The sequence below is a fragment of the Pagrus major genome, chromosome 5 (assembly GCF_040436345.1).
Source record: "Pagrus major chromosome 5, Pma_NU_1.0".
Taxonomy (NCBI): domain Eukaryota; kingdom Metazoa; phylum Chordata; class Actinopteri; order Spariformes; family Sparidae; genus Pagrus; species Pagrus major.
Genome location: NC_133219.1, coordinates 32,549,741 through 32,562,307, shown reverse-complemented (window position 1 = coordinate 32,562,307; position 12,567 = coordinate 32,549,741). Strand labels below are relative to the sequence as shown.

The 12,567-nt window shown below is 39.5% G+C and overlaps 2 protein-coding genes across 2 annotated transcripts in view; one reads left to right on the top strand and one right to left on the bottom strand.

Annotated features, from left to right (window-relative positions):
• The window catches only part of oxct1a (3-oxoacid CoA transferase 1a), a 46,614-nt gene extending 37,334 nt beyond the window's left edge, over positions 1-9,280 (bottom strand). The window contains exons 1-6 of the mRNA XM_073465607.1: positions 9,000-9,280; positions 7,487-7,595; positions 6,811-6,901; positions 1,890-2,025; positions 1,531-1,680; positions 633-739 (exon numbers count right to left, since the gene is read on the bottom strand). Coding sequence (XP_073321708.1) covers positions 633-739; positions 1,531-1,680; positions 1,890-2,025; positions 6,811-6,901; positions 7,487-7,595; positions 9,000-9,077 — 671 coding nt within the window. The 5' untranslated portion in view covers positions 9,078-9,280. The remainder of the gene's footprint in view (positions 1-632; positions 740-1,530; positions 1,681-1,889; positions 2,026-6,810; positions 6,902-7,486; positions 7,596-8,999) is intronic.
• Positions 9,281-9,520: 240 nt separating this feature from the next.
• rimoc1 (rab7a interacting mon1-ccz1 complex subunit 1) lies at positions 9,521-12,479 on the top strand. Its single transcript, XM_073465610.1, has 6 exons — positions 9,521-9,645; positions 10,330-10,439; positions 11,152-11,298; positions 11,625-11,756; positions 11,948-12,062; positions 12,150-12,479. The coding sequence occupies exons 1-6, from the start codon at positions 9,552-9,554 to the stop codon at positions 12,383-12,385; spliced, it is 834 nt and encodes a 277-aa protein (XP_073321711.1). The 5' UTR covers positions 9,521-9,551; the 3' UTR covers positions 12,386-12,479.
• Positions 12,480-12,567: the final 88 nt, after the last annotated feature.

Genomic DNA, 12,567 nt, shown 5'->3' with positions numbered 1-12,567 from the left:
ACTGCATTGCCTAACTTCAATACTTGACACACACAACAGGTTGGTGCAAATTACTTGCCGGTGCTAGAGAGCGGCGCCTATACTTAATTTAGACTGTTCTATAAATAATGAGGATAGCGACAAACAGGTGTAATTAGTGATCTATAATGGAGAGTTTTCTAACTTTGTGCAGCATCAATGTCTATTTTGTCCTGAAACTAAATTAGCACTAATGACTGATTATCCCAACCCTATCCTAAAATAAGTGTGCTGTAATTGGAGATAAAGAAGCGGATGTGAATGATATCACAGAACAAACAAAATAAAACCCTGTTGCTAATCCAGATATACTGATTATAATCAGTTCATACAGCCTTCAAAGATCTTATCCAGGTCAAGGTCAAACTAAGTGAATGCCCATTATAAGATCATCTGAAACTGCTACTGCTTCACTTATCACCACATGACACCAGCAGCATGTGCTGATTGTTGTGCAAACACATCCAAGGTGATTAAGACTAGTCTAATATGCTTTGAGGCAGACAGAGGCTGAATCCTTTAAAAGATAAATATTGGCAGTGACATAATAGAACAGGTCTGTACTAATGACGTAGTTCAACATGGTCAAAAGTCTGCGCTTTCATTTCATTTACCTGAAAACAATGTTTCCAGCTCTGTCAGCTTTCCATGCCTTGATCAGTGCATAGTCTCCCGTGATGGCCTCTTCCATGATGTAGTGCCTGCCATTGAACTCCTTTACCTGTGCACAATGACAACACATTTCAAGGATATACAGCATTGTCAGACTTGACCCAAATCAAATCAATTCAAATCAATTTTATTTATACAAAATCACAATCACATTGCCTCAGTGGGCTTTACAATCTGGACAGTGAACAACACCCTCTGTCCTTAGACCCTCGATTAGAGTGAGGAAAAACTTGCCATATTAGGAAAAAAAAAACTTTTAAAAGGGGGAAAAAAAAAAACATGAATCCAAACATTTTAGCCATTTTATCCACAACAGAATAAAGACAAACATTCATGGCAACACATTATGTCATCTACATTCCACCTGTGAAAAGCATTATAAGTATAATTATGAAGAAACCAGTCAAACACGTAGCAATTTCCTGTTGAAAACAATGCAAGCTGCCTGACATGAGTTTGTGCAGTGCTCTCAATGCTCACATTCACATTACAAATGTGAACCCATTGCAGAGGCCTGTCCTCTTTAAGTGTCTTGAAGTGTCTTTTCATAATGCAAGGTAATTTGTTCAACCCAGCACTTTTTTTTATCTTCCACTGTATAGAGAAGCTGGCTTTCACTTCTAGCAAGAACTGAAACAGCCCACAGTCGAGCTCTTGGAAAGCCAATAACGGTGGGTTCAACACCACTTTCATTAACTGCACCCAAGTTCGAATGCAGCTCTAAACCCAGTAAACAAACTCTCAGGGATAGTGGCCATGTTCTGCAGTCCTCCCAAGGAAAATACTGACTTCATTATGGGCTTGATGGCACAACCACAACAGGGATGACAGCACCCTCACCTCTCTCTTCTCACTTGCAATAGAAATGCTGCCATCTTTGTTGTACTTAATAGGAGAGCCTCCCTCTTGGATCAGTGTGCCGTAGCCGGTGGCTGTGAAGAAGGCTGGAACCCCAGCACCCCCAGCCCTGATCCTCTCAGCAAGAGTACCCTGCGGGGAAGAAAGGGACAGATTAAAAGATGAGTATAACAGATTAAAGTCCACTGCAAACCTTTGTTAACGTTTTTAAAATATCCCCTTAAGTGGAATTAAAAATATAGATGCTGCATGATGAATGTTTATTTTCATAAGCAAGTATATATTTTTTTTATTTGTCTGAAAATTCACGTGTAAACCTTTTCATGTGTTATCTGACCAACCTGTGGTGTCAGTTCCACTTCCAACTCCCCTGCCAGATACTGACGCTCAAACTCAGCATTCTCCCCGACATATGAAGAGATCATCCTCTTGATCTGCTTAGTCTGGAGCAGCAGGCCCAGGCCAAAGTTATCCACTCTGAAAAACACACAGACACACACACACACACACACACACAGTATTATGACAAATACCAGTACAGAGAAGTGTGGCGTTTTTTTAAACTTACATTTTCATAATTTACGAACGCATTATTTGCAAGTGTTTTTAAGACAGTCAGTCAGCTAAAGGTAGCTATATATCAGCTATATGAATGTTGCAATCAATAATTTTGAGTTTCATATTTCTTATCATTTAAGGTTATTTGTACAGATTTTCTGTCACAAAATTCACCAAGTATACCGTGATTCCCTCTTCTCTCATTTGTCCAGACACTTTAACTGTGACTGTTGTAATTTTTTTCCTATCAATTTGTAACACAGGTCACATCATCATAAATCCCCAGCAGTTGTATTTAAGGTTGTAACTGGGTCACACCGGATGATACAGCTCCTTTTTGTGATCTTAAACACAGGCAAAGCACAGGTCACCTGCACCTATCCACAGTACTGGCGTAGCTACTGTGACAGTCTCTTTGTTTATCATCTGGAATTAAGATTTAATGAAGCTGTGATGCTAGTTATTTTACACTCAAGTCTGGTTCCTTTTTCCAACTGTCTGTGACCGAAGAAAGTTATTGTGTTACTAGGGTTGTTGAAATAGTCATAAAATGACAACAAGGGGACTGAATTTGGGTGGCTGGTCAGTTGTTAACCTATGAAGGCATAGTAATCATAAAACTTTGAAACAGTTTTATATGTTTTATAAACAGGGTATTGTCTTGTGTTATTGTCATTATCTTATCCTTTCCACCCTGTTGGATTACAAGGAATATTCCTCTGAGAACACAGTGTAATCAAATGTAGAGTGCAGTTTTCCACAAAGACGAGCTTGTATTAATTCAGCAATTACAGTTTGCACCTGCAAAATTTTAAGTTTGCCATCTTTGCTATCTGCAAACACTTTAATGAAGCTGTGATGCTCATCGACTTGGTCTCAAGTCTGGGTTGCAGCTGCTCCACATGGTACTATGGGATGTCACACATTTAAAACCTGAACAAACCATAATTATTTGACAGTAAGAACAACTCATTCCTGAACACAGTGTTGTGAACACACAAGAGTTCTGACTTTCTGTGACCAAAGAAAGTTATTGTTTTACCAGGGCTGTTGACATAGTCATAAAATGGGCCATTAGCTACTGGCGGACTGACTTTGTGTGGCTAGTCAGTTGTAACATAAAGTCATTGTACTTTATAAAACACATTAAACTGTTCTAAACAGGGCATTGTCTTGTGATACAAAATAAAAGTAAAATCAAACCTCTCATCGTCTCACATTTTACACCCTGTCAGATTACAAGCAATATTCAGAGAACACAGTGTGATCAAACTTGGTCCATTTCAAAGATTAACCTAAGAAATAAAAAGATGTATGTTTATGTCAGAGTGTGTGTCGAATCAGAGCCAAGAAGAACGCTGATTTTTGCAAAGGGTGGGATCTCCTTCTATTCTGTATTCCAAGAAGCTATCAGTGCTTTGTCCTTAACCCTAACCTCAGGTCAGCTGACACGATATCTAGGCCATGCTCGCTCAGAATACCAAAAACAGATGACTGTGACAAGCACCATGTTGTGTACACCACATGTGATACAACACATAATATGAAGTCTATGCAAAAGGGAGTGTGCTTGAGGAATAAAACCATGTCAACTTCAAAAATGACATCAAGTGGGTGGACACTATCAGTGGCACTTAATGCAAATATTCACTTATCAGAAGTGTTTCCAACAATTTCTTGAACACAAATGCCTTTCATACTGAATCTATTCCTGAAGAAGCTGATTAAAGAATTGATATAAAGCTGCAGGGGATGCTGTTTTGCCAGAGCACAGATTCATATCTGCCACCTCATATTACAGAACACAAAGAGCCCACTGTATCAGTGCTCTACAAAGTCAAACAGCTGTGTTTCCCTTGATTCACTCAATGTGAGTGGTGAGACACAACAGCTAGCCTTGACAATACTTAAAACGCTACAGAAAAAACTCTCTGAGGACAATGTGCCACAAACCATACTTTAAGTTTTTTTTGTTTTTTTTCAAAATTACACTTGCCACACACTGCTACCAAAAATAGGTCAGCAATGTTTATTGTACAGTACAAACAGTGTATGCAATCTCAATGGATGAGTGGGGTTTACTTTTACCTTTATCCAAACAAACATTCAATCTTTGGAGTGCTCCAAACCACAAAAAATATTCCACTTTTACTGAATGTACATGCATGGAAGATTATTGAGGAAGAAAACTCTTATTTTAACATCAATATTTTTTCTTTGCAGTATTACATACCTGCATTAGATTTAGATCAGCAGAATTGTCTTTATATCAAATTTCTCATGGCAGTAAAAAATCCCCTCTCTATTAAGATGTCAATATTATTCCTTATTTCTGATATACTGTAATATAAGTACTTTACATTACTTGTCTGGTCATGTTTCATTGAAGAGGATTTAACTAACAATCCACTCAGGCATATAAGAAGAGACAAGCAGGCAAAGGGGAGTTTTCATCTCTCTAAAATTAAATGTTACATAACTACTTCTTTCCCCTTCTAGCCCTCTTCCCTCTTCCCCACAGAGCGAGGACATAAAGTTCGCTGTGACGTAAACACAATTCAGCTGTGAGCAAGAAAACAGTGGATATACTTTATTAAGGCCTGATAGCTTTTATAAAACAAGGATATACAATGACAGTCATGTGGAACGCATTGCTGCTAACGTCAATGTTACTCAATGTTCAGCTTCCCTCTCCTTGTTGCAATATAAGCCAGATGCCTGTCTCTGTCAATAAGCCCCAGTCAAACCGGTATTCACAAAGAAATGAGAGAAAAGTGTGTGCTCCAGGGCACATTACATACTAAAGTTCCCACTGAAACAACATGTAGACTCCATCTAGAATGTAATATGCATAATAATGTTGGAACTTGCTCCAAAATGCTCAGAAACTACTCAAAAGAGAAATTATGGCCATTAGCAAGTGGTTACAATTTTCCCCAACAACTGATGTCCGCAGAGGGAAATTATTAAGAGGACTAATGATTGTTCAGATGGGTGGCCTGACTCAAGCAAACATTGAGTGCATGTCCCGCAAATAAGTGTTCACCAAGAATCAAAGTCCACGAAAAAAGTCTCGTCACCTCTGTCAGGCCCACTAGCATACCTCATCGGGGGTTTTTTTTTAGGCTAGAACACCTACTGACACAGAGAAATGTATGACAAACAGTCTGTGCAGAGACTTTGATGCCATTTTGATCGTCCTACTTTTAGACATTACATTTACAGTGGATTTGCGTTATGTGCAGAGTTCAGTTTTCCAAAAAGACAAGCTGAAGATGTGCATTTTTTTGTATTACGCTTTGGGGGGAGGGAAGAAAGAATATAAACAAAGTTCAGCAATTACAGCTGCACCTGCAACATAAATTGAGGTTCAAGTTTATCTTTTCATAAGCTAGTGCTTTCAATCTAATAATACATTTATTTAGTTATGAGGAGTGTAACGACCACACAAAATTGTTGAAATATGTAAGATTTTGTGTTACAGAATTCCGAGAGGAATCCCGCTATGTTTGAAAATCTTTTTAATATTTCAGAAGATAAGATCAAGCTTCGGTCACCTTCTTAAGTTTCAGTGTTGCTATGTCAACAAATCAAATAAAAATATGTTGACGGTGTGGCAGCACTTTGGGATTCAATTCCAGAAAACTGACTAGACCAGGACTCTTCCCTGGAATGGATTTTTTTTTCCTTTGACCAAATTTATATAGAGAAATTTCTTCTTCAGTGTTACATGGTCATACAACTTGTCTTAATTCTATATCATATAACTGAAAATAATCTAACTTATACTGAACTGAACATGCAATTTGTGTTACTTTGAAAACATAATTATTTTCTTTCAAAGATTATCGTGATTCAGATTTTTCCTAAAATACTGAGCCATGAAAGCAGCACAATAAATTATTACATCTCTAGTTTAAGATAAGGTATGGAATACATAATAACGAGCACTGAAGTCAGCACCTGCCATGTGTGAGAGGGGAAAACTCAGAAAGCATTTTTAAAGTCTAACTGGGACACAACTTTTCCTTCTGCAACCAACTCTGATAACTTATCAGAAGCTAACATCTGGCCAACTCTTTAGGTCAACAATACCGGTTTGAATGTACAGCAACAAGGTCATCAACACATCTCCCATATGAATTTAAAGCGACAAACTCCATTGTGTATCCAATTAAAACTCCCCCTTCACGCGCTGCAGAGCTACAGGGGGACAGGGGATAGTCATTCACTCACTGACTCTTGTGTTAAATAACCTTGCTATCACTTATTTACAGGAAATACACAAGACTTTAATGTTTACATGTGGGGAAAGATTAAGAAAGTAACAGACTGCAAAATGAGGGACCTTGTGAACTTTTATGTACAGTGAAGCAGAAATGATAACCTTAACCCAGGACTTTAATAGTTCAGGTAGCACCAATACGCAGCCCCAAAACTGGTGAAAGAGTTAACCCCTTACATATATAGGTTGAATAGCAACCGGAGTCAGATTGAACTTCATTTCCATTTTTTTTACAACATTTACTCAAATAGAGTTGATAAACAAACTCATCTCTGTCAACACATCTACTGGCGTGGCGTTAACTTAGTAATAATATCAAGCACCACCATGGAATTCACTGCATGAGTATGCAGGCACCTGCGTCTGTGCAAAGCATGCATGTATAGTACACATGCTTCTTGACTTCCACACACACTTACCCTGCATTGTTGCTGACTGCAGTGAGACCCTTCACGCCGGTCTTCAGTAAACTGTTGATAAGATTCTCTGGGATACCACATAATCCAAAGCCTGTGCAAGAACACCAAAAAAGAAAGTTATGCACCATAAACAAATAAAAATGTTTATGTGATACATGGTGGAACTTTAACCTAGTAGAACATTGTAATTTTGTACAGAAAAAAATATAATGCCTACAACTATTACAAATCACACAGAAAAACCTCAAGTCCAATTGCATGGTAAAGCATGGATCGAGGGCCAGATAATTGTAGTCGTGTGTTATTCAACATTTCTAATATTACACTGAGTGAGGCTGATTTCTATCCGTCTGTGTTTTCCCCCTCAGATTGAAGTGTGACACAGTGGAAAATGTTTAACAATGTCACTCTGAACTTGACTATAAATAAGAGCTGTGGAATTTGTGTGTGCTCTCTGAGTGTATGCTAATCAACCACCATGCTAGACTGAGGTCAAGCTCACTTTGCTATAAAGGGGTCATTGTACACATTGTTGAACATCTTTTCACACTTGTTGTCAGTCAACAGAACTTGCATGCAGTTAAAAACTGAGGTAATTAGCCAGCAATTGCCTTAAGGTGTGCATATGACCATCCAAAAACATCGGAGTCTGTCTTCATGGTACTATATATCTTACCTCCCACCAGGATGGTAGCTCCATTTGGGATATCTTTGACTGCATCAGTAGGATCTGAGTAAAACTGCGAGCTTCTCTGGCTGGAGGTAGAAAAGTAACAGCCACAGGTCTGTAGAAAGCAGAAGAAGAGGTCAATTAAACTTACACAAAACATCCACCTGCAACGGAAACTCAGTGACAGTAATTCTGGATTAAAGCATATCGGTATAATGCTTGAAAATGACCACATGCCTGAGGGCAGCTAATATGTAGGTACAGTTTCAATGGCTGGTCCAGTTTACTTAGATGAGGAGGGGAAAGAAAAGCAAAACTGCTGGACAAATCCTACAACAAAGGAGCAGAGATTCCAGGCAGCACAATGCCAAGACTCCCAACACAACAGAGTTTGCTTGGGACTCAAATTTAAAATCCTCTGTGTCAACACTGGTCTATTCAAATGTAACTTGAGTACCTCTTTTTTTTTATTTTGAAAGACATTTTGTTGTGTTTTACACAACCACAATGTACTTCCCAGTAGCCACTGTATTGCCTCTTCAGTAATATGGTGCTGATTCTATCTGTATTGCAATTGTATTGTAAATCTGTAATCCTGACATTTTATATTACATATTTGTGATTTCTGCTTTTAAAATGCTGCATTATTTAGACCTTTGTTAGCTAGACTTGAAGAAGGAAACTTCACAAGTTCCTTTAACTGCAAATAAAGTTACCATAAACCCCTTTGTGTGCAATATTGTTTGAACATTAACTTATCCGTTCTGTATAAAATACAAGAAGAAAGGCATCGACGCATGATCACTTTAGTAAAAGCCAGTTTTTACTGTCACCCAGATGCTTTACAGCTGGTCTAAAGGTTCAAGTTATTATATCAAATGCAGTATAACATCTTGAGGTCACAGATGCTAAATCTGACAATACAACCAGTGTTTTATGATGTCCATCTATAAACACACAGTATCTCTGTCTTCCCTAATCAGACATGCCTACCTTGTGCAGACTAAGTGCCCTGACAAAGAGAAACATAATGTAAATATTGTAATGTGTTTGCATTTGAAACCATGCTTGTAGGAGTGGATTATCCAAGCTGTGATCATATCGCCTGCAAAACACACATAACCTTACACACTGACACTGAGCGTAGTAACTATGCTGAATGTCAAAGTGAAGTCGCTGAGCCATGCAAACACATATGAGCCTTAAGTAATCAAATCGATATTATGCATTACTTAAAGTTATCATCAGCGTGTAATATGGCTGCTTAAAAATATAGACTCCCGCCAGTTGAGGTCTTCGGGTATGTTCGGCAGCAGCCTGAGGTCACTCCATGATATCTTTGACAAGTAAACTGTGAAGATAAATTCACCTAAATTCACTTTATTCCGAAATGTTGGACGACAAAGGGCAAACACCATCATTATATCGTGACCTTTTAATCTTGCCCAGTCATTTGCAACCACCTCCTCTCAACCGAGTCCTTCATTAAACTAATTAGCGCTACCGTTTGCATACCGACCTTGCTCAATTGTGGACGACCTGAGAGGTTTCTGAAGAGTAAATTCTCCGCTCTGCACAACGCTTTGAGGGCCGCCATGTTTTTGGAGCTTAAACACACACTCTCGCACACGTATGAGAGATAGACGATGGGCAGAGAGTGGAAACTGGAGTGAAAGCTCCAGCTGGTGGACGGAAGGTGATGCGGTGCTGCTAGCTTAGCGCTGCTAGCTCACACACACGCACACACACACACACCGAAAAGTCAACGCTGCGATGACATTGGCTGGCGGGTCTCTCAGTGGGCCGGGCTAGCACGGGTGGAAACAGAGAGGCTCGGCATGCTAATTTAAATTTAACCCTTCCGTCACCTACGCACCATTTGGCAAATCTCGACGTTATTTCAAAACACTCAAGGGTGAAATAGCGAATGCGGCGAATAAATGGCGGCGATTAGCTAAATTAAACGTTTAACAGCGCGCGCGCACACACACACGTTGATATCTTGGCAACGGGGATGACATTCTATGAGCACGTGAGTAATCCCTGGCTCACGTGACGAATACTTTTAGTCATGGCCGACGAGTACAGGCGACAGGGTTTCGAGTTGGAGAGAAGGATATTTGAGTTAGACATCAAGTGTTCTAGTCTCAGAGCCGAAAAGCAAGGTACCGACCAGTTGTTGTGACTTTTCCTCTGTGTTGTGGCCGCTCTTGGCACTTCGCGTGCACGGCTAACCTGTTTGTTCAGTTTGTTAGCCAAATAGCAAGCTAGCTAACGTTATCTAACGTAGCTTGCAACCATAACAACAGCTGCTGTCTGATGTAATGTTGCATGTTGGCAAAAATGAAGAACGCATTTCCCCAAAGTTAACTAATAAGCCAGTGAAATGTTAACTTAGTGTCGTTTTAGTGTCGCGGCGGATGATTGTTTTCGACCAGCTTGGATGTTCGAGTTAATGGCTAGCTTAAGTTCGCTAACGTTAGCTAAAATGCATTATTGTTGACAAACGTCAAGCTGGTCATGAGACATGATTTTGCCTATTGCTAACTGAGAGTTGAGAGTTAGTTGTCCAAGCAGCGTTGCCATAATTGTATGCTGAATTGTACGTTTCAATGTAATCAGACGCTTGTAAATGATAGTCAGTTAAACATTTATTGCCATTGACTGTAACTTCTGCCATGTCGTCTACTGCATAGTCTTGCTAACGGTGAAAGGTTACTCGAAGTGTTTTGCTCTAACATTGTGTGTAACGTTAACTATAAATCATCAGCCATCAGCAACAGTTCTTTATAATGTGTGTCGCTGAGAGCCATTTCTTGAGTCTATGTTAACATATCGTTCTTCCATAGATGATGACTATTTACAGAATGCGTCCGCCATACTAGACAAGTTGAAAAGCTATTACAGGCAAGGAGGGGAGAGTAGCAACCTTTCCAAGGTGCTCCAGGATTACACACAGGTACTTCATTACATCAAACTTAATGAAATGTCTAGAGCTGCAATTAATGAATATTTTCATTTCTGTTTGATGTCTGACTCCTTTTTCAATTAATCTTTAAGTTTATACAACATCAGAAGATAGTATTCAATCATGTATCGTTATATAAGACAAGGGAAAAGGATTCTTAAATTTGAGATTGCATTTAAATGCTTGACAGTTTTGCTAGATAAATCAGATAAGTGATTAATCGGTTACCACATTTCCTGTGGGTTACGTGGGATATCCTTGTTCCCCTCTTCAAGGCAACAAATGTTATAGTGATAATGTTATCTAACTAGGTACCAAGCCTTAAGGGATGCTAAGTCAGTTGGAAAAAACTGTGTAAAGGCTCAACAAGTTTTTTAGCATCAGGTTACCAGTAATCAAGCAACTGGTTGCTCATGAACACTGAAGTTAATTTGATGTTAGTGTGGGCACTAAGGGTTTAAAAAAGAGCTTTGGAGAGGAGGCTACGGCTGTGGTTACCTCTTAATGGGAGGTATATTATCTGTTTCATCCCTGATTTGATCCCCCTAATCAATGAGTAACTTGATAAAGTCATTTCGTGAATAGAGGAGGGTATTTGTTTCTGACAAATTGAAGAGATTTTTGCAATTTTGAAAATGTGTAATCTTCTTGCACATTTTATTCAACGTTTGGTGCGGGTTTATATTTGTTTTTCATCATTTAGGTGATCCTAGACATCACGTTTTATGAAGAGAACAAACTGGTGGACCAGGAGTTCCCTGAGGACTGTTCACCATTTAAAATCCAGCAGCTGCTGCAAGACCTGACTGAGCCAGAAGTCTTGGCGGGGAGGCTAGCACCAGCACAAGAAGTGTGTATATCAAAACTATTCTGAAAGTCTCATTTTACTTCATCCGACTCCATGTGTGCTTGGCATGAATGAAGATGAGGGAAAACATCACAAAGTTTTGTGCAATTTATAGCTCACTATCTGAGGGTAAAAATATGTGTAAGAATATAGAAGAGATATAAATGTATCCGACCCTTTCTGTTATTTTTCTTCTGATTAGCGAGTATTCCCAGGAAAAGGTCTGTGGCACTGTCATTTTCCATGGGGTTTATGGTTTTGCAAAACACGTCCATTTACTTCTGTGTCATTGTTTGGGAGCCTCATTCACGTCTTGTGGTCCATGATAGGTGCAGTCTGTCTTGGGCCTTGAGCTGTTGGAATGCCTCTATTGGAGACGTGGAGCTCTGCTGTACATGTACTGTCACACCCTTCATCAGCGAAAACAGTGGATTAAGAAAAACAAGGACACATTCCTTAAGGTACCGCACTAGCAAAAGAACAAAGTAGTTTCATTTAAGTATATTTGTGAACAGAGATATGAGCTTTACTGATTCTGCTGAGTACATTTACTTTGTTTTGGTGAAAACAGTAGTTAAGTATCCTTTTTTTTTTTTTGACATACACTGATATTAAGTGCTCATCTGACTCATCAAATTTTATTGTCATTCAGTGTATTCAGGAGGGGGTGCGCTACCTTATGAGGATGCTGCAGGTGAGAAACTCTGTGAAGCTCAACGATGGGGTGGTGCTCCATGACACTGCTACAGCAAGCTTCCTATCCGAAGGTAAATCTGTCATTTCACTTGTCTTCAGTTGAAGACCATTCTTAACTGGACTGATCAAACTCACTACCTGCTTATGCTTTCATCCAGGCATCTTCTCAGACACACACCTGTTGACAATGATGTACATCGGGGAAATGTGTTTCTGGGCAGTCAAGTACGAGGACTGCAGCGCTGACACTATGGATCGCAAAGAAGATCGGCTCCAGTTTCGGGACATTGGCACGCAGATCCTCAACAAATATGTGCTTGCTTGTGAGGGCCCACTACAGGGCCAGGGCTGGAACACAGAGAATGCCAAGGAAATCCTTAGTATTTTACAGTGAACCAAGCCGCTCCTGTGTTGAAGTTGCCCTCAGGCACAGATCTAAGTTCAGTATTCAAATGTGTGTCAACCCCAAATAAAAATGGAATCCATCAGGTGGGGTGTAATGTTGTGGAAGGTTAAGGGGAGGCACAGGGAGAAAGTGTATGTGAAGAAGAGTTTTTGGATCAGTGTCTACAGGCA

Bases quoted from the DNA above. Each gene is read 5' to 3' on its own strand.
- rimoc1 (XM_073465610.1), top strand. From the start codon at position 9,552: ATGGCCGACGAGTACAGGCGACAGGGTTTCGAGTTGGAGAGAAGGATA. The intron at 10,440-11,151 runs GTACTTCATTAC...TTCATCATTTAG, and splicing joins TGCTCCAGGATTACACACAG to GTGATCCTAGACATCACGTT. The intron at 12,063-12,149 runs GTAAATCTGTCA...GCTTTCATCCAG, and splicing joins AGCAAGCTTCCTATCCGAAG to GCATCTTCTCAGACACACAC.